Source organism: Mauremys mutica, chromosome 15 (assembly GCF_020497125.1).
Source record: "Mauremys mutica isolate MM-2020 ecotype Southern chromosome 15, ASM2049712v1, whole genome shotgun sequence".
Taxonomy (NCBI): Eukaryota; Metazoa; Chordata; order Testudines; family Geoemydidae; genus Mauremys; species Mauremys mutica.
In genome coordinates this window covers 3,516,041-3,537,945 of record NC_059086.1, presented here as the reverse complement: position 1 = coordinate 3,537,945, position 21,905 = coordinate 3,516,041, and the positions used below count along the sequence as shown (strand labels likewise).

The window sequence follows — 21,905 nt, the reverse complement described above, 5'->3', positions numbered from 1 at the left end:
CTCCATGGTTCAGCATGCCAAAAACCGTAGAGCTCAGCCCCCGGCTGTGGCCACGACCAAGGGAAGCCCTTCGGTAGATCATGCTCCCTTGTGTGCGTACAGGGAGTCTCTGCCTCGAAGCGCTCAGAATGGACAATAGGTGGGAGGGGAAACTGAGTCTCGACATGGCAATGGTTCACCCATGCTCTAACTTGGAGAGCCAACGGCAGGCGTGCGAGCACACACGTCTATCACGTACATGATGTGTATGGAGACCTCACAACGTCATAGTTGCATATTCTCTCACAATGCAGACAGAGGGTTTTGCTACACGTCCACAGGTCCTGCCATTATCCTGTTCCACACCCACCCTGTACCGACAGCTTCATGAAATCTAACAGGGAGGGAAGGGACTTGCCCAGGGTCATTCGGCAGCACAGTGGCAGAGCCAGGAATCGGCCTCCCTCAGGCTCTTGCCACTCCCACCAGGGGCACATTCGCACACGGGACTGGATCTGCAACCGTCTCATTCCCGGACGTGAGAGAGTCGCCGTGAAACATCAACGTCCTCAGGGGCTGTGTCTGTGTGTCCCCCTCCTCCCAAATACAAAGGAACCCAGTTCACCAGGCCAGCTTGCTAAAGCGTTTGGAGCGGACACCCAGCCCCGCATGGAAGCCCATCTGAGGGAGACCCAGGCCCACGCACTGCAGAAGCTGACCACACCTGTGGGTCTCCCATCCAGGTTCCTGACCCTGCTTAACTCGGGAGAGGAGATGACCAGCACGTTCATTACCTTGTGCACATTTTTAAGTTTGGGGGGCAGGTTATCCCGGATCATCTTCATTGCCTTTAAGGGGGGCTCATTGAAATAAGGGGGCTCTCCATCGACCATTTCGATCACCATCACGCCGAGGGACCAGATATCCACCTGCAAAGAGAGGAGAGATGGGCGAAAGGGACGCCAAGGGCCAGCGACTGGCGATGGAATGATGGGTGGGAACCTGCCTCATTGCGCCGGGCACTGCAAGACGCAGAGTGACGGACAGTCGCTGCCCCCAGAGCTTACGGCATGAACAGACAAAAGGGAGGGGAAACTGAAGCACAGAGGGGAAGTGCCCAGTCCAGGAATTGCTCCCAGCCCAGTATGCTGCTCGAGTCGCTAGACAATGCTCCCTGGGCAGCACATCGGCGTCCTATTTAAATCAGAAAGACCGGTACCCTCGCCAGAGGTGAAAAGCACCACAGGGCCTCACTGAAAGAGCGATTAAGGCCACACTCCCCCAGGCAAGGCAGCCTGGAGTCTGGATCCGACAGAGACGGCAGCTGCATGTTAGAAAAAACAGTCATCTGGTATCGAAACCCAGGGCCTCGCCTGCTACACCAGATGACTGGTGTGTTTCTAAATCTGTCACCGCAGGAATCCTCCCACACAGTCTGCCCCTTGATTAGCAGGGACGTAAGCGTGTCTAGTGCTTTATTACTACACAGACGCGTCTAAGATTAACAGGAACGAATGCCATGAATTGAAAGCAAGCAGATGAGTCTTCCAAAGACAGGGACCACGATCCGCGTCCGCACCTGTCGGCATAAGCACTTTCCTTTTTAGGACCCAAACGCACTTCCTGCTAGTTTGCAGTTATACACAGCGCCACCTAGTGGCCTTTGTCGCTACACACGTGCCAGGAGCAGACGACGGATTTCACGGCTACGGGAATAACTGGCCACCAGACAAGAAGCCTCTGCAGGGTTTGTCCTGCCTAGGAAAAGTGACAGACTTGCAAGCAGGCTTAGTCAGCACACCTGACTTAACTCCGCCTTACAGGATCAGCTTCTCCTAGTCAAGACAAGCCCCCAGGGTTTGGGAGCATGGAGAGAAAAACACACCCACCCTTTAGGGTGTAACCGTCAATTTCACTGCACACCCACAAACCAAGGGAAAACATTTGCACAGATGATCACTGAAATTTACAGGCAGGCAAAGTCAGGAAAATGCTGCTTGAGAACGTATGAGAGAATCTGGCTGAAGGCTATTTACTCTGTCGCTTTTGACATGTGATGCTGGCAGTTTGCAGGTTAATAGCTATAAAGCTTTAACTTTTTGAATCTCAACCTCTACAGTCGTTAAATAATGAACCGCCCCCCCCCCCCCTTGCGCTTTTCTGAACCTCTCCCACAACTGTGAACCTTTCGGTCTACAAAAATTAGAAAAAATGCGCAAACACCGCAATCATCATCAAAATCACAGAACAAGACACACCAAATTCTGCCCCACGGGCGACCCAGTGACCCGCCGGCGTCCTCACGGGGCTGCCGATCCAAGGACCAGTTAGCGTCAGTGGGATGTGGACTGACTCCTGCCAGGTCATTCCACACGAGCTGCTGGGAACTCGCTGCCCCGCTCTGCGGCCTGGGAAGCTAAAAGGCTGCATCCACCTTTCCATCCCGCAGCCTCTAGGGTTTAGCATTGCTGGGGTTTTACCATCTATGCATCGCCCTGCAGGGTCGACAGGTGGATCAGAGCGCCCTTGGCTGTGCCGAGGCCCCCGTTTGTATCCCCGATTTTGGGGGGGTGGGGGGGGGAGCATGAGGTGCCAGTTTATTACCCAGGCACTAAACTAGGGATCGCCCAAGGCCCTGGTTGTTCGTTTCCCTGACACTCCGTCATTTCCATTTTCCATTGCTACCAGGGGCGGCTCTATGTATTTTGCCGTCCCAAGCACGGCAGGTAGGCGGCTTTCGGGAACGTGCTGCTGGGAACGTGGATTCGGCGGCATGGCCTGTGGGAGGTCCGCTGGTCCCGTGCCCTTGGCGTACCTGCCACCAAATTGCAGCCAAAGCCATGGGACCAGCGGACCGCCCGCAGGCCATGCTGCCGAATCCACGGCGACTGGCAGGCCGCCCTCCCCGGCTTGCTGCCCCAGGCATGCGCTTGGTGCGCCGGTACCTGGAGCCGCCCCTGATTGCTACCCTCCCATCTCCCTTCTCTAGCAGTGGCTTCCCTTTGACGAGCCTTCTCAGGAAGGGGCCAGGATGAACTTCCCCCGTGGACCCCAGGGCCCTGCCCCTCTGGCCTTACCTCTGGTCCGTAAGGTAGTCGGGAGATGAGCTCTGGCGCCATCCAGTAGGGGGTTCCCACCAGCGACTTCCGCCGCGGGACCTCTTTGTTCACTTGCGCGCAAAACCCAAAATCAGAGAGCTTCACCTAGGGAGAGAGGAAAGCAAGAGGGTTGCGGGTTAGCACAGGGACAACGGCTGGCAGCTGCAAGACCGGCCTGCAACACCACAGAGAGCGATCCCTGACCCCACCGAGAAAGAGGCACCAAAAATGCAACTGACGTGAGAACCATGAAGCAGCAACATAGAGGAGTAGAAAGTTTAATTCTAAAAACAGCCTAAGCTGCTCAGCATTTCAGTGATCAACTCTGGTTGGCAAAGTTGTTCAGTTTTTAAGTACATAATTCCGCCCCAGCCTCCACCCGCTGTGATCAGAATCTCCCAAGTACAAGATTTACAATCCCCATAGTCAGAAGTGTAAGAGCCTCACAGGAGTTTACCAGTGTAAACAAAACACCCTTTTCACATCGGTAGAACTCCAAAATGGCTCGGATTCAAAAGCAAGCTTGGCAGGCAATGAATCCGTAATAGCCAGGGTATTATAGGTTTGGGCCTTCTGGATGAAGGGGGGCGGGGAGAGACACAGGGAGCTACTGAGATTTCAAAACCTGCTATTGAACGGCATCTGATGGCAAACGCCCTGAGAAATGAGGCGGATTTGCATAGTCAGATGGAAAATGGAGCCAAAGGAAAGATCAATCAGGCTTTTTTTTTTTATTTAAAGCACGCCAAATGCAAATCTGCACGAGGGACTGAAGCCGCTTCCGTATGATTCGCTCGTGAGGAAGTCAGATTTGCATCCAGGGGAATCGAACGGACTGCCCAGAAAGGCATGGACAGGCCAAGACTCGTGCCATATGGAAACAGAGACTGGTTTGTTTCATTGCACAGTCGTTTCTAGCTCTCGTGGGCTGGGTTCGGTTCTGAAAGAAGGTGAACTAGAGACTTGTAACCATGCTGTTAAGACCTAGAACAGAGCCTCGCCATGAGCCACAAAGGGAAAAAGAGCCAATTACTTGGGGCCTGGTAGGAAATTAAAAAGACGAACAGCTTGATTTTAAAAAGGAAGGGTTATTTAAAGAGAAAACATGGATATTCCATTACCAGTCTGAGATTTAGCTCATTTCTGCAACGCTCTGAAGATGTAGATGTGAAAAAAAGCTTTTTTTGTTCTGCTTTAAAGGGGACACAATCAGCTTACACTATCTGAAGGGTTTTTTTAACCTACTTTTTACAACCGTGTGTAAACGGATGGTAATTGAACCAGATTAGAGAAAACGCCGCTTCTTTCCCCACATTTGTTCGCAGGGCCCAGTCAATTTCATGGTTTCCCCTGCACAGCCCGCTCCCCTCGTCTTCCCCATACAATGGGAAAAGCATATTCTACATCAATAGGAAAGGAGGTTGTAAAAAAAGTAGGAGAATTTGGAGAAATCCACACCCCTGAGCGACACAATTATACCAACCTAACCCCCAGTGTAGACAGTGCTGTGATGACGGGACACATCACACAATCCATTGTCTACAGCCAAGCCCTAAGATACCACCGCATTTGCTCCAATTCCTCAGACAGAGGCAAACACCTACAAGATATCTCTCAAGCGTTCTTACAACTATAATACCCACCTTGTGAAGTGAGGAAACAGATTGACAGAGCCAGAAGAATACCCAGAAGTCACCTACTACAGGACAGGCCCAACAAGGAAAACAACAGAACACCGCTGGCCATCACATACAGCCCCCAGCTAAAACCTCTCCAGCACATCAACGATCTACAACCTATCCCGGAAAATGATCCATAACTCTCACAGACCTTGGAAGACAGGCCAGTCCTCACTTACAGACAGCCCCCCAATCTGAAGCAAATACTCACCAGCAACTACACACCACACCACAGAAACACCAACCCATGAACCCATTCCTGTAACAAACCCCATTGCCTACTCTGTCCCCATATCTACTCTAGCGACACCACCAGAGGACCCAACCACACGAACCAGACCATCAGGGGCTCATTCACCTGCACATCTACTAATGTGATATATGCCATCACGTGCCAGCAATGCCCCTCTGCCATGTACATTGGCCAAACCGGACAGTCTCTACGCAAAAGAATAAATGGACACAAATCGGACATCAGGAATGGAACAGACAGAAGCCAGTAGGAGAACACTTCAATCTCCCTGGACACTCAGTAACAGATTTAAAAGTAGCCATCCTTCAACAACAAAAACTTCAAAAACAGACTTCAAAGAGTAACTGCAGAGCTACAATTCATGTGCAAATTTAACACCATCAATTTGGGCTGGACCAGGGGCTGGGAGTGGCTGGCTCACTACAAAAGCAATTTGCCCTCTCTTGGCATTGACACCGCCTCATCAATTATTGGGAGTGGACCACATCCACCCTGACTGAATTGGCCTTGTCAACACTGGTTCTCCACTTGGAAAGGTAACTAACTCCCTTCTCTTCATGTGCCAGTATATAATGCCTGCATCTGTAATTTTCACTCTGTGCATCTGAAGAAGTGGGTTTTTTCCCCACAAAAGCTTATGCCCAAATAAATCTTTTAGTCTTTAAGGTGCCACCGGACTCCTTGTTATCTTTACGCAGCCATTTATCGGTTGCAGAGATACCAAAATGTGCCCCTAGGTGTCGCCGTCCCCACAGGAGAGGGCACGGCTGATTCACCCAGCTCCACGCAGAGCAGAAATCCTCTGTTAACGCAGGACTCCCCAGCACAGCTAAGGGGGTGAGTGTGAGTGTGAGAGTGAGAGAGAGAGACTGACTGACTTACCTTGCCGTCATGGGTGAGCAGGATGGAGTCACTCTTGATGTCTCGGTGGATGACCCCCTGGGCGTGGAGGACAGAAAGTGCTTTCAGGACAGCCAGGCAGACAGCGGCGATCTGCTCTTCGTTCATCCTGGAAGCAGGGAAAGGTTCAGAGCACTGACAAGCCTCCCGGTGCTTTGCAGTAACAGGGGGAACTGCCCTGGCGTCGCACCCGGCGTCAGACCGGCGGGAAGTGCTTTGCCAGCTCTCGTTTCTCCTCACACCCACTCTAGGTGGGGGAAGCATTATCACCACTTTGTAAATGGGGAAACCGAGGAAGGACTTGCTCACGGCCACACAGCGAGTCTGGCGGAGCTGGGGCGGAAAGTCCCAGCCTGCCTTTAGCAGCTGCTCCCAGCTATGATCACTACCTGAACGCAATGGGCTCGCGGAGAACTGCGGACCAGCAAGGGAGACCCACGCACAATGGGGCGGGGGTGCCAGGCAGACTCTGCAGCCTCACGGTGGGTGGGTGGGTCCCCACCCCGCTCCTAGGACAGGATGTGCACCCTCAGACTCGCCTGTGGGGTCCAGCTATGCTACATCCGGAACCTGGGCTCTGCACAGGAAGACCTCTGGCCTGGGTTTGGAGGGGTTTTAAGCCCAGCTAGCTGACCCAGCAGCGTGGCTGGGAGTCAGGTCTGCTGGGTTCTGTCTCCAGCTCGAGTGGGGGTTGGGGAGTCAGGACTCCTGGGTTCTGTCCCTAGATTTTAGGCTGTGCTTTAACTTGGGCTGGAACCATGCACTCTAGACTCATAGACTTTAAGGTCAGAAGGGACCGTTATGATCATCTAGTCTGACCTTCTGCCCAATGCAGGCCACACAATCTCATCCACCCACTTCTATAACAAACCCCTAACCTATGTCTGAGTTACTGAAGTCCTCAAATTGTGGTTTGAAGACCTCAAGCTGCAGAGAATCCTCCAGAAAGTGACCTGTGCCCCATGCTGCAGAGGAAGGCGAAAAACCTCCAGGGCCTCTGCCAATCTGCCCTGGAGGAAAATTCCTTCCCGACCCCAAATATGGCGATCAGCTAAACCCTGAGCATGTGGGCAAGACTCACCAGCCAGCAGCCAGGAAAGAATTCTCTGTAGTAACTCAGATCCCACCCCAGCTAACATCCCATCCCAGACCATTGGGCATACTTATCTGCTGACAATCAAAAATCAGTTGCCAAATTAATTGCCAAAATTAGGCTATCCCAGCATACCATCCCCTCCATAAACTTAAAGGCCAGATGTGTCTTTTGCCCCCACTGCTCCCCTTGGAAGGCTGGTCCAGAACTTCACTGCTCTGATGGTTAGAAACCTTCGTCTAATTTCAAATCTAAACTTCCTAGTGTCCAGTTTATACCCATTTGTTCTTGTTCTAAAGTGAGGACAACGGCTAAACCGCGGGAGCCCTGATAACCCTCCAATGCCCTTCCCACAATTCCCCCGAAGGGGAGACAAGTGCTCCCACCATGGACTGTGCTGAGACACCAGGAGTATTTCCCAGAGACCCATGGGCTGGGTCCTCAGACAGTAACTCGGGTAGGGCCCTGCAGAGCGGTTGCTCGCACGCGGGCCGGGCCAGGCCAGCCCAGGGAGTCCAGGCCAGCCATCCGGGCTGACTGGGCAGTGCAGATGTAGCCTGTCTGGGGTTGCCGCTAGTCTCTTTGGGTGGCTCATCCCTGCAGAGCGATACAGTCCCCGTGCTAGCTTCACCCGGGTCTAAGCAGCCACACTCAGGTCTCAGGTGCTGCGCTCCCCCCCAGGGGCGTCGCTAGGGCTTCGGGGGGCACATCCCATGGGTCTTCATGCTGCAGGAAGCTGAGTCGCTCTAGGCCTCTTTCCCAGTGAACGTGTCTGTCCTGGGCGCACAGAGAGGACTGTGGGTAGGCACTGGAGGATTGTCCGTGCTCGGGGATTTAGCCTGTGTCCTCACTGCAAGGTGGGCAGGTTACCAGCCTGCACGAAAACCTTGCTCGGGTCCGCAGGGGCCAGCTAGCCTGGGTTTCCAGCACCGCTGAACTCGGGTGAGAATTGGGGCAGCACCCGAGTTAACCCTGCGGTGGAGAGACACCCGCAAATAGAACCTAACCTCCATCTCCCTTCTGAGCTGCCTGTTCCCAGGGCTCCCCTCTCCTGCCCTCCAGCTTTTCACACTCCTCAGCTGGAGCTACTGAGACCCATCCGGCCTGGCTTCCCTGGCGTCTGCACTGCCGGGCACAGGCCTGGAGCCTGACACACACGCTCACCCCGTGGCATTCCTAGTGCTCCTCTTCTATCTACGACTTCCACGCCGCTGCCGACCTTGCTTCAGAGGGGTCAGCTGGCCCAGGCATGAGGCCCCAGGGCAGGATTTCCCACCCCCGTCGTACCTGGTGTGCGTTACGATATCCGTCAGCGCTCCGCCTTCTAGGAACTCCATCACCACCCACAGCTCGTCCCCCACCAGGTAGCTGTTGTACATCTCCACCACGTTCTCGTGCTGGTAGTCCCTCATAATCACCACCTGAAAAGCAGGGTGCAGAGCGGGGCGTTACGGCCGGCGCCGGCAGAGGAACGGGGCTGGCAATGCAAACGAGGACGCAGCTCCGTGACGTACAGAGGAAAAACCTTTTCAGAAAGGAGGGGGAAAGAAACCTGACTTGAATGTGGTTCCCTAAAAGGCAGGGTTCACCCCACCAGAAATGCCACCCTAGGGCCTAGCTAGAGATCGGCTCGGGGGGCACTCGCTCTACAAGGAGACTGTATCCCTGTGGCATTTGCCATGTGGGCAACGGAAGTCCCAGAGGGAGAGGTAACAGTAGGTGCTACTGGGGGAGGATTGGGCGTTGCTGGTTCGGCGACTGGGGAGGAACGAGGCTAACGGGGTCCTGCCCTAACGAGCCCATGCTAGGCACGCATGGGGAGCGTCTATCCAAACCCATCAGTTGAGCCGGGGTAGTGCAGAGAGGGCCCAGCGAGCAGCCAGCATCGATCCTGCCTCCCCCCGCGCTACGCTAGCTTGGGCTGGTGCTGAGCGCACGGGCTCTGCCAGGCAGCGAACTGAAACGTCGCGCGGCGCCTTCAAGCAGCGGGTGGCTGCACTTGGGGAGCTCGGGGTCAGACAGACGGCCCAGGGTTAACAAGGGCCCTTAACAGCTCCGCATTACCAGGCCTGTTTGATCAGCTCCATTCCCCTGAGGTGCACTGTGCGGTGCTTTCTCCAGCCCACATTCAAGAGATTCAGGCAATGGGGCTGCCCAAGGGGAGGCGATTTCTGCAGCTCCATACAGCATGGCCTCCTGCCCCCTCCCATTCCCTGTCCCTCACCCCCCCTCCAGGCAAGGCCACCCTGTTTCCCAATGGCACCTGCTGCAGTTGCTCACGCAGAGAAGTGATATTAGCTGCGCCCGATGCATTTTTAGCTCCGTATGGTTTCACAGCTGGAAACAAAGAGGAGCCAATCGCCACGGGACCAGGCTGTACTGTGTGGACCACAGTGTGAGAGAAGCTGCGGTAACAGAGTCCAAGGCTAAAGCATCTCCTGAGATTCAGCCTAAATAGTCCATGGCTTAACCGCATCCCATTCCTCCTAATTAATCCCCTTGGGATCATCCTAAACGATGCTCCCTGCTCCTTTAAATTCGCCCTCCCAGTGCCTGGAGGTTTATCTGAGCCCTTCTCTTCTCCCCACTGCTGCCATAACCCAGCCCATTATCCTGAACGGACAAGAAGTGCCTGTACCCGTAACCTGCCACTGGGTGACTTTACGGCCGTAACCTTTGCTAAGGCCTGGCACACCAACTCCTTGCATCACAGCCAATGTCAGACTGGAAGCTCATGGGGAGAAGGGGGCAGGGACCCTCTAACTGGGGAGCCTACATCGATTTTCAGAACTGACTTCTGAATCTCGTCTCGTCACCTTTCAGGGGGAATCGGCCGGCTCTGTAAAGGAATTGATGCACCTAAAGATGCAGACGGGCGCCTAGTGAGATTTTTCAAAATCATCTGAGCAGGTCAGGCACCTAACTCGCTCAGGCGCTTCTGAAAACCCTGCTGAACGCCCGTCTGCATCTTGAGTTGGCCAAAGACCTTTCTGCCTTTATCTTCAAGGCACTCAATGTCCTGGGCCCAGGGTATCTAAAAGATAGACTAAAACTCAGCGATGAAGATCGCAGTCATCGGCGACACCCCGCTGGCACCATGAACAAGTTTCTGCAATAAGGGTAAAGCTCATCTGTCCAGGGGACGAGGCCGTTTCAGGGGCTGCTCTGAGACTGCGGAACGAACTCCCTCAGGAACGAAGGGTGAATTCCTTCTCCAACAGATAGCAGCGCACGTGTGTACGGGACGTTCCAAAACAGCCCCCGCCCAATCCAGACTTTCCACCCAGGGGGCAGCATGACAGAACCAACATACAGATGTCAGTCACTTTGCTTAAGGCACGTCTGGAAGGCGCTCAGACTCTACGGAGATGAGCGCCGGACGAGACCCTACCTAGAACAGAACTGCCAAGCTGATCCCACGCCACTTCTCAATTTGGCACGCAAGCGCTTTTGACAATCTCCCCCCCGGCCTTTTTCCAGCTGTGCTGCCAAGCGCCTGGCGCGCTCCTGGCCTCCAGGTGAACACAGAGCTCACCTGGCGTCAGTGCGGCCGCAAAGCCTGGCCCAACGGCCTGCTCTCCTTTAGGATTCCAAGCCTGAGACCCAACGAAGGGGACTGCGGTCCCCGCCGCCGCCTGTCCGGAAGGGCTGGGCTCTGAAGCAGTGGGGCTCCCACCTAGATGTGGAGAAGCTCCCGTGGGTTAGATATGCCACCTACCTCATTGAACAGCAGCTCGCGTCTTTGCTGCTTCCGCAGGTCCATCTTCTTCACGGCCACCAGCTTCCCCGTGCTCTTGACCGTGGCGATGCAGACGATGCCCGTGGAGCCTTCGCCGATTTTAATGAAGTTGTCCAGGTACGTCCGGGGGTCGCCCGGGTCGACCACCATCTGCAGGGCGGCTCGGAACTGTTCGTGGGAGACCCGCTGGGGCTCGCGCTGCGGGGAGCGGGGCTGCTGGGAGGCCGTGGGGGGAGGCGGCGGCGGCTGCTGCTGCTGGGAATAAGATGGCTGGGGGGTTGGCTGGGGGATGCGAGTTAAGTGGGGCTCTGATGCGTGTGGGGAGATTCCCGGGTGGGGCGGCTCTGGGTTTTTGGACCTCGGCTGGCCTGGCTGGTGGACCCTGGAGGAGCTACTGCTCCCGCTTACTGGCCCGTTGGACGTCATTTCCTGGGGCCTCGCAGACCTGGGCTCTGCCTGGAAGGAGAGAGAGAGGAAAAAGAAACAGCCCATCAGCAGCTGAACCTAGACCAGAGGGGCCGGGAGCCGCAGCATCGACCCCAGGCTCTCCACCTGCCGACTGCCTTCGTTCCCGCTCTGAAATCTTCCCTGCCAACAGGGTACAGGGAGGAAGAGGAAAAGGAGGTCAGTGTGGCATCCTCCCAGGGGGTTCCCAGGGAAGCGCTGCTGAGACAGGGTCTGAAGAGAGACAGCAGTGATTAGAGAGGAGAGTTTACCTATTGCTGCACGAGAGAGACAGAGCGAGAGATCTGCACGGGGATGGCTGCGGGGAGAGGGAATAGGTACGAGGAAAGGAAAAAGAGAACCAGACATCCAGACAGCATCTACAGGTGGTTCTACTGGACACGGCCTCGCGAGAGAGGCCTCAAGCATCCGTCAGCATTCCTAACGCACAGCGCGGCGCTGCAGCCGGGAGGACAGAGCAGCGGTGGTGCAGGATTGCTACGGGGAGCGCGGCGGCCGCAGGAAAGGTGCAGGAGCGCAGTGCGGGAGAGCTACCGAGAACGCAGCACGTGTAGAGGAGACAGGTGCTGTTCCAGGAGACAGTACAGGGAGCAAAGCTGCGTCCGGATGACAGCGCGGTGCGGCAGTGCCAGGCTTGCTAGAGGAGGACAGGGAGCCAAGGCAGTGGTGATGCAGAGCATGCAGCCGCTGAAGGAAACCAGTGTAGCGGTGGTATCGGCTTGCTACAGGGCTCAGAGGCAGCGGTCCAGGGAACCAGCTCCTGCAGGAGGCAGCATCGGCCGCAGGGCGTGCAGCTGTTCGAGAGGAACGAACCATCTTCGCTGCACGCTAGACGTTTAGCGCCACAATGCACAGAAGCGCCCAGACAAGCAGGAAGGTGGCCACCAAACCATCCCGCCACCCACGCCAGCAGCCTGCCAGAAACACCTGGTTCGATACGCCTTAAATCCATCAAGAGCGGATATGCCTTATGGAAGAAGCCCCTTAGCGGAGGATTAACTCCTGAAGCAAAGGAGGGGGGGTGCATCTGCTTTGGGGACACTGCTGGCAGGTTGGGAGTGAACCGAGCGCGAACACGGCTCAGCCTTAGCTGCCGGATAGTCAGGATCATGGCCCGAGGGGTGGGGGAACTTTTACCTGAGAACCTGTGCCCCTGACAGGGTCAGTCTCAGCTCGTGGGTACGTATTAAAAGGCCGGCCGGTCTGCTGAGCTGTCTTCATCACCCCTTCGGAGACAGGGATGTTTGGAGTCCGGATATTGGGCCCGGAGAGCGGGCGTTTGTCCCGCGGGGACTGCGGGCTTTTCTCCCCGGTGTACGTGGACTTGGGTCTCTTGTCGGAGGCGTCGTTGCGATCCCTCCTGACCACGCGGTCGGCCGGCTGGCTGTAGTCCCTCTCCGCCGGGCAGTCCCGCCTGCCATCCCGGTCCTGGGCTCTGGGCCTGCCCTCCTTAGAGGGCTTGTGGTACTCAGGAGGGGGCGGCCTGCCGCCAGGGTGCTTGGTGGATTTGCTGCCGGGCTCCTGCCCTCGAGGCTGCTGTGGGTGGGCCCGGTTCTCCTCCCTGTCCCGGTTCCTCTCCCTGTCCCGATCCAGCTCGTTCCTGGCCTCATGGCGAGTCCTCTCTCTGTGGTCCTTATTCCTGTCCTCGAGGGGCTGGGCTTTGGCCGGCCCCTCGTTGAGGCCGTTCTGGTGGAAGAGCTGGTCGCGGCGGGGCTGGAGGGGGGGGCTGTCCCGGCGCAGCGAGTTGGAGCGGGACACCGACATGTTCTCAAACTCATCCAGCAGCCAGGTCAGGGAGCCGTCCTTAGCGGTTTTGTTTCCCCGCACGATGGTCTTCGCGCAGGACATGGGATGGGGGGGGAGAAAAAAAACAGACACACAGAAAAGAAAAAAAAAAAAGGAAAATGAAACGTCTGGTGGTGAACATGACACGCCTGGTGGCAGCCACACAGCTCAACTGGGAGCGACACCAACAGGGACAACCAAGAGGCAGGTTCTTAACACCTACCAGTGCAAGCACACGCCTCCACACCCTCCCAGCCTGCACACAGTCTCCAGTCCTATCCACCTGGCCTCTCTGCCAGCAGAGGCACTGCTAATGGGTATGGTGCCTGCTACGGACCGAGAGGAGATCCCCACCAGCTCATCTCAGGCAGGAGTCACCGCAGAGCTCGCTGCTAACCTGGGACAGATCTGAGCCGGCCTCCAAGCCAGTCAGTCGCTAGGCTGGGGGATTTTACATCTTTCCTTGATGTCTTTTCTCTGCAGGTTAGAAAAGCCTGAGGCGTTTAACACTCCCAACCCCACCTCCTATGGGAACGTGTTTTATCTAAACGGCGTCATCTCTGTCCATTTATGCAGGACGTGACTTTTCCCCACCTCCAGCTGTGTCTGATGATGGCACCGGCCTCCCCTTCTCACCTGGCTGCCCTGTCTTACCAACTCCAGCCAGGAGAGGCAGACGCTTTGCATGGGCTGCGGGTTTGTGCAGTTACGAAACGGAAGGGCTCGCTCGCCTGTCTGATCACGCAGGGACACGCAGCCATTACAAAACCGCAGCCTGTGCCTCGGCCCGACCTGAGTTTGTAGTTTGCTGACAAAACAAACTGGGACGGTGCCCATCGAAAACGTCACCAAAACAACCCACAGGCACCCCGTAACTCAGACCGAGTGCCATTTGGTTGCGCCGCCCTAGGGCGTAGCAGAGCTGTGCCGCAGGTCTGGATCGCGGTGCAGCAGCAGAGGTGTAATGTGGCAGCAGGCTTGTGGGAGGAAGCAGGACAGAGCCCCGACCTTTTACAGCAGAAAGGAGAAAAGATCACTGGGTCCGTACGCAATGTGTGGCAGGGGCTGTAGATACTTCTGAGGTGTCTAGCACAACAGGGCTGCAGGTGATAGGGAAACAGAAACAACACAGCAGTGCAGGCACGAGGTCATCCCAAACAAAGCCATCCTGCTAGCGGCTGCAGCAGAGGGACCCGTCCTGGCACCACTAGGACCCCTGCCAGGAAGCTAGTTAGGGAAAGGGAGAGGGGAGAGAAACGGGGCCAAAGAGGCGAGCAGGGTCTGTAATGGAGACAGCGTTAATACAGCCGCCAGCCGCGTTCGAGCTCAGGTCAGAACCGTCTCCACAACGGCTCATCTGGTGCTCATCTCACCCCACCGCCAGCTTCGAGGGCTTGCAGTCAGCAGCCGCTCCTATGCGGGAGAGGAGCTGAAGCCTCATGCAGAAGCTGGAGCAGAGCACTTGCATCCCTGCTTGTCAACTGTGCCTCAGCCTGGCGTGCTGAGATGTCGGCTCTGCTAGCGGCTAGAGCAGGGGACTGGAGTCAGAGCCTCGGCGTGGCCCGTGTACAGTGACCAGACAGCAAGTGTGAAAAATCGGGACGGGGGATGGGGGAGACTTGGGGGGGGGGGGGGGATAATAGGAGCCTATATAGGAAAAAGACCCAAAAATCGGGACTGTCACCCTAGCCCCGTGTGAGAGCTGGGTTACAGGATGGGGACACTCTCCGCTCATTAAAGGGGGGTGCTGAGAAGCTATTTGTCAAGCCCTGGATGACCCTCCGAGGGAAGAGGAATGCAAAGAATTTCTCCTACTAGCCAGAAGCAGAGTCACTTTGCACTGTAGTCACCAGCCGCCCCATGGCCAGAAATTCCTGGGATCACGGATTATAAAAGCCTCCCAGCAATTGGGTTTTAAGCTGCTCTGCAGGGAGCCTCGCCCCTCCCTCCCGTGGCTTGTTTACACTTCTTCACTCTCCTGTGTCCCAGGGAGCACACACCGCCTCCGCAGCCAACTCCCTGGGCTGCCCTGTGCCAAGCTGCTCTCCCGCCTCTGCAAAGCTCCAGCTCAGCCTCCAACTCTGCTTCCTACAGGCAGCGGCTTCACCAGCCCCAGGCGGGCCAACCCCTCGCCACAGGAGTCGTCTTCCTTGCAGCAGCCGCTACCAGGAGCGGCCTTCCTGTATCTCTCCGCCTCGCCTTCCCATTTGAAGTCTCAGCTAAGGATACAACTCCCTCCTTCCTGGCCTACGCCCCTGCCCACCCCCCATCTCTGTACCGCACGAAACCCTGCATGCACAATACAAGGCCTGAGTCCGCGGGGCAAGACTCCCCAGCAAGGCCAACGGGCCTTCTGCCAGAATAAGTCTCGCCAGAGAAATCCCCAACTCATCAGGGAAGATCCGAGGGCCGCTCCGCCTCAGGGCTGCAGCCCCAGCAGACTCTGGGGATTGTATTTGAGGGCCTTGGCTCGGGTCTCGGACGCGAGCGCGGAGAGGCGTTTGTTTACTATTAACAAAATGTGCAGAGGCAGCAGCAGCTCCTCTCTCTCCCAGGGGAAGGCTGGCCGACATCCAGCTGCAGCAGGCTCTGCGCAGGACTCTGCCTTCTCCCCGGTACTGGTTGGAAGCCTCGAACTCCATTTAAGAGAGGTCAGAGGAGGGGTGGAATATATTTAGGCCGTTTCATGCTTCGAGGCCCATGTCCTCCAGAAACCTGCCCGTGCCAGGGCCTCTGGGAGCACTGGAAATTCATGCAGTGACTGTTGCACTTGTAACACAGGTGCGAGCCCACTTGGTGCTGATAACTCCCGGGAAAGCCTTTCAAACAGGACAGGCTTTGAGGCCAGACACTCCTTTTCCTAGATTAGGAAGTGAGGCACAGCGAGATTGTAAGACTTGCCCAAGGGCACCCAGGGAATAGAACGCAGGTGTCCTGACTTTTAACCACTTCCTCCTCAATCCAGGAATATTTGAGAGTCCGACCGCAGACCCTGCTCTATCCAGTCACCTAGGACTTCCTTCTCTTGTGAATCTAGATATCTGGAAGACCAGTGTCCCACACCCAGCGGCGGACGCAGGCCGCGATGATCCGCTGGTCTCCAGAAACGTAAGAAGGTGCCACCTCAAAGCAGGAGGCACAAAAGAAATTGAGACTATTTGTAGATTGTACGGTCTTTTCTTGCAAGTCTCCTGGCCATACCTGCCTCTGCTATGGTGTGGAACAGGCAGCAAAGTTACGGGAGAGGTTCTAAGTTCTAGTAACCCAGATCATATCCCCAGGACCCCAGTCAAGTGGTTATATAGCCTCGGAATCCAAAAGGCACTTAAGGAACAGATCAGCGTGGTGGAGTCATGTCCTGCAAAGGTGCCTGCTCCCTCCTTCTGGCTCCTGCCTTCACTGCACACTGCTGCAGTCCTCTCCACGGCCCTCCCAGGCAGCTCCCGGCGTCCCTCTCCTCCCCCAGCCCTGCTTTCAGCGACTGGGGTGGGGACGGGGGAGGGTGATTGACAGCACTGGGTAATTTATGGGGGCGGCGTCACACACGGAATGACAACGGGGTTTATTTTTAAGCCCCTATGGCAGTGCAATGCGGCAATCCGCCTCCCGTCCCCCGCCCCGCGGTCGCCGGCACCCCCAGAGTACTGCAGGCCATCCTCAAAGCTGCTCCCCAGCCAGATCAATACGCAGGAGTTTGCGCCAAGCCTCTGCTTGCACAGCACACAGATTTCTACCGTGTAGCGTCTTTCACGCAGAGCGCGCGGTTGCCTAGTGGCCGACAGGAAAGAATCTGGCCAGAGCAGCTGAATCTCATCCAAGCAACCCTGTCTGCAGAAGCTCGAGTCCCACGCTGCCAGGGAAAGCGGCCTTGGATGCAGATGCAAGAAGAACCTGCCCCCCAAGTGGCCGCGGGCCTAGGAAGACTCTTTCACCACAGCAAGGAGATCTGACCAAGGGCTGTGGGCTGCGCTGTGAACAGATGGATCCCAGGCTGGTGGGCAGCTGGGGGAACAGAGGTGAAAGGTTCAGAGGAGGTCCCTGGCGATGAAGAACAGAGTCGAGTCTGACCAAACGCCTGGCCCTTTGCCCCGTCTCAAGCAGGCCTTCCCTGGCCAACCTCAAACGGCTGAACAGGTTCTCAATAGCTACATTCTACTCTGCCTGCACCAATGCCTTCTGCTCAAAGGCCCTGCGGGGAAGAGACCCATTATCCGTCTGGCCCAGCAGGCCAGACATTTATGGTGTTGTATATTAACGATTACCAGCAAGCCTCTGACAGCGTCAATACCTGATGGCACTGGTGGAGAAGGCTCATGTAGGAGCAGCAGCTGCTGTCATGTTTCATGCCCGTCAGCAGCCTCTGTGGGGACACTGCGATACCGAGCTGCAAAGCCACAGTCCTACAGAACCGCACACAGTTATGCCAACCCTATCGCACGGCAGTGAACCGTGGGCACCGAGGAACGCCGGATTGACGTTGTCGCTCCACGGTAAGTGGCAGGACAAGATTAGCAACGAGGATACCCACAGCCAAACCCCGCAACAACTTCCAGCAACACTGGTTCAGTTTCACCGGCGCTCTTGGTTCGGACAGATCAGGATGGAAGCCAAGGAATTCCAGAGCTGGTTTACAGAGGAATGCCGCCATGGGGCCAGCGGTTACACGGGCGCCAAACGCTTCAGATAAGACTGCCAACGATGGACAAACTGACAGTCAGGCCGCCTTAAGGTCCTACTTGGAGATCGAACCAGGGGGGCGCCTGATTTGCAACGAGACGACTCTGGCCCTCTGGGACATGCCATGATGATGAATCCCACTAGCATCAGCGGACTAGACTTGGAGGACACGGCGGATAACTGGCTGCACACGAGCTCCTAGGGTGATACCGTGGCCAAAAGGGATGTAGAAAGAGGGAATCTCAAGCTGGAGCAGGGAAGTTATAGGGCTCTGTATGTGGGCCTGGTGTGACTGCTGCTGGAGTGTGTGTTCAGGCATCCACAATTCAAGAAGGACATTAATAGACTGAAGAGGGCCAAAGAGCCACAAGAATGATTTCAAGGACTGGAAAACCGGCCTTGCAGTGAGACTCTCGGCTCTCAATCGCGTTAGCTTAACAAAGGATAAGGAATGGCATGATCACAGTCTACACGTACCTACATATGGGAGACAAAAAATGGATAATGGGGTCTTCAGTCTTGCAGACAAAGGTCTAAATAAGATCCAGTGGCTCGGAGTTGAAGCGCGAAATTCAGCCCAGAAATGAGGTGCACATTTTTTAACAGAGAGGGTAGTTAACCACCGGAACAGTTTACCAAGGCTTGTGGTGGACTCTCCATCATGGCTGTTTTTCTAAGAGACCTGCTCCAGTTCAAGCAGGAATTATTTGGGGCAGGTCTCTGGCTTGGGAGGTCAGCCAAGTTGATCTCAGACTATAAGGCCAGAGGGGGGCTATGACTGAACTGCAAACATCAGCAGGACTTTAACTCTCCACTCACAGGAGTAAGCAGCCAGTGCACCTCTAATGAAATCAAGGCGTTACTATCAATTGACACCAGTTTAAGCCAGAGGGGAATCAGAGCTAACAGGCTTCCAACAGATTTCAAATAAGATGAGTCCAGGGAAGCCGATCCACAGATGCTGCAGAGAAGGCTCTCCCGTACCCCAGCAGGGCGACTGCACGGAGGGGCAGAGAGGGGAGGCTATGAGCGAAGATGCACTGGAGCAGGTCCATGGTGGACTTTATGAACACCCAAGGATGGCAGTTTCCCACCGGATCCGACGCCAAAGGGGAGTTGCGGGGGGGGGAGCTCTTTGAGGATGGGAGTGCGGCGGTTGCTTCGTACATGAGGGCAGGCAACAGAGGCCACAGATAGTCAGCAATCGGCCACTACATCAGAGCCAGCCTCACCACATCCCACGCGGGAACGGAGCAGGTTGAACTCAGCCAGCAAACAATACCCAAGTGTATTTATCAACAAGCCCATAAGCTACCCCAAATCCAACTCTTCAGCGCCTACAAATCCACCCAGCTTCCTCATGTGGGCAGGCTCTCCCTCCCTTTGGGGGGAGGGATAGCTCAGTGGTTTGAGCATTGGCCTGCTAAACCCAGGGTTGTGAGTTCAATCCTTGAGGGGGCCATTTAGGGATCTGGGGCAAAAATCTGTCTGGGGATTGGCCCTGCTTTGAGCAGGGGGTTGGACTAGATACCTCCTGAGATCCCTTCCAACCCTGATATTCTATGATTCCTCTTGGGGGAGACAGCTCAATGCAAATCACCCAATGCGTTCCAAGCCCCTTCACACCTAATCCAGAAGTTCAGAGGAAACCCAGAGGCCTAGTTGAATGAAACCAAACCGAGAGGCCGTGTGACCCTGTGCTCTGTACATACAATGCAGCCAGTTTTCATGTGGCTCCGTGAGAATATAAACCAGCAACGCTGCGGGCGGAAGACCCAGAGGTTACACAGAAAATGCTGGGAATCTGGACTCCCAAGACCTAACCCCCTTCTGCCACTGACTCGTGAGTTTCCAAGCTGAAAATGGCGTAACCTTGGGCACATCACTGCCCCCCCCCCCACACCTCGTTAAGAGGATGCACACTCCTCTAAGCCAGCAGAGGAGGGGTAAGCGCATAATGCCAGCACCAGAGCTTCCTGCTGGTGCACATGGAAAATGTGCGCCACTGGAAAGCAGGGATGAGGCAGAGGAAATCGATGCTCCAGCCAGACTGGCTTAGTGGGCTCGGGAATAGAATTTGGGCTTCTGCTGGCTGGTATCGGGTTTCTGGATGCCCCATCCCCAGCTTCATACAGCTGCTGACAAAGCTGCTGAAAGTGGCATGACACACAAGGGCATGGTTAGGTCTGCAGCCTAGACTGTCAGCACAGGAATACAGCTCTGGCAGACACATGTGACCCAAAGCAGGAATACAGCAGGGCGAGAACTAGAAAGGAGGCAGAAAAAAAGGGAATTTGTAGCGAAGTGTGAGCAGGCGGAGTTCCCACGCTGCTCCGAACTGAGCGTGCACAAAGACATCCTGCTCCAAACTCAGCCCCTATAGGGAGTTTGCCTTGATCTTTAACAATAAAGGCAACCTCCCTAAAGGTCTGCTGCTCCAAGGGTTTTCCCTGCCAGACTCCCACGTTCCTGCCCTTAGTTCCCTCTGTCTCAGAGAGGGACACACCAACCCACTGATATCCTAGGCCGGAGCTAACAAGACCCCCGGCATCTTCACGAAGTGTTTAGCACCTGACATTAAGGTGACTTGGCAGAAGAACCCTGGCATTCCAAGGCAGGGTCCTAAAACAGGCCACCTCACCGTGTTATACTGGGCTACAGCAAGAGAAAAAAACCCCACAAAGTCCCCACCTTGCCCTTCCACCACACCCAAAAGTCATACTGTGACCCAAATCCCACAAAGCGTTGGGGGTACAAGGGATTGTGGGACATGGTGGGTCTCACAGGAGAAGTTTCTGGCTAATTTGTTGGTCACAGACTTAAGAAAGTTGCAAATCCCAGCCCTATAAGGGAATATGGCAGCAGCATATCTAGGGATCAGACTGCAGGAACAGAAACAGGAGAGCTGAATTCTAGTGCTAGCTCTGCCACTGACCCACTGCTCGGCCTTGGTCAAGTCACTGGCCCATTACTTGGCAACAAGGGCACACTGCTGACTCATATCCAGCTTCTCGTCCACTGTAACCCCTAGGTCCTTTTCTGCAGAACTGCTGCTTAGCCAGTCGGTCCCTAGTCTGTAGCAGTGCAGGGGATTCTTCCTTCCTAAGTGCAGGACTCTGCACTTGTCCTTGTTGAACCTCATCAGGTTTCTTTTGGCCCAATCCTCTTTTGGTCCCCAATCCTTTGTGCCTCACCCACCACTGAAATGCAGCCACCCTGGGGTGGGAGAACTGCATAACACCGCCCAAATGTTCGATCTAAGAGCCATTTCGTGCCTGGCCCATGCCGGAGCTCTGTGACAATATAAATAATACATTAAAAAAACTCTAAGACTCTTCCAAGCCACTGGGGTCAGCACCAAGCCAGAGGGGGGAGCCCCAGCTACTATTACACTCCCACAGGTCGCTCCCTTAAAGCACTGATGCCACTTCCTGCAATCCCTAGGGTCAGCTTCCTTGGAGGTCTCCCGTCCACGTGCTGCGGGCCCAGCAGGCCTTTGCTTAGCACGTGCAATCGGAGCCGTAGCAGACCAGGAGGCTGCTGAGATCTCAGCGGGGGCAGATAAACAGCACTCCCCAAGTCCACAGAGCCACCAAGATATGGCAGCCATGCCCACCCTTTCCATGCGGCTCTCCGTTGCCCTGGAAAGAAGCCCAGGGTGCCACGAAAAACCCTCTTCCTGCATGGTAACTGGCAATTTTCTTTGCAAAAATTATAAGATGGAGCAGCCTCTGCAACCCGAAAAAAACAGGGCTGTTTTCTCTTCTGTCTGGGATGGGGCTTTATTTTTAGCTCGGTCGGCAGCAGATGAAGGAGGGCAGAGCTTTCATGCCTGCAGCCCACAAACGAAAACCACCCCCAGCCTGGTGCAGGAGAAAGGGGACGGGGGTGGAGAGGACCCAACGATGTAAGAGAAACATCGGACTGATCCAAGGGTTTTGCTGAGACCAGGTGGCTCAAGAGACAATTTTAAAGTAATTAGGGATTTGGGGCCTCTGTGAAAGGGCCCTCATTTTCCAGCAGTGTTGAGCACCTGCCTGGTGTTGCTAGGCCAATATATGTTTTAAGTGTAAACTAAACTTCTGGTTGGGCACCCACAAAAACCATTAGCCCCCCGTTGACCCAGGCATGTTTTTGCAAACCTGGGCTCCACGGGGGGTGAGGTTTTAACTGGATTTCCAAAGGCGCCTGGAGCGGAAAGACAATGCTCCGGCGGACAGAAAGAGTCCCACAGCTC

The 21,905-nt window shown here is 55.5% G+C and overlaps 1 protein-coding gene across 5 annotated transcripts in view; it reads right to left on the bottom strand.

Moving 5' to 3' along the window:
• Positions 1–21,905, bottom strand: part of PAK4 (p21 (RAC1) activated kinase 4) — a 95,860-nt gene that overhangs the window by 1,152 nt on the left and 72,803 nt on the right. For 4 of the 5 annotated variants that reach the window (XM_044988693.1, XM_044988694.1, XM_044988691.1 and 1 more), the window contains exons 3-8: positions 12,344–13,039; positions 10,721–11,197; positions 8,290–8,423; positions 5,892–6,018; positions 3,057–3,182; positions 774–908 (exon numbers count right to left, since the gene is read on the bottom strand). In XM_044988693.1, the coding sequence (XP_044844628.1) occupies positions 774–908; positions 3,057–3,182; positions 5,892–6,018; positions 8,290–8,423; positions 10,721–11,197; positions 12,344–13,039 (1,695 nt within the window). The remainder of the gene's footprint in view (positions 1–773; positions 909–3,056; positions 3,183–5,891; positions 6,019–8,289; positions 8,424–10,720; positions 11,198–12,343; positions 13,040–21,905) is intronic. The other variant, XM_044988695.1, reaches the window with a different exon arrangement.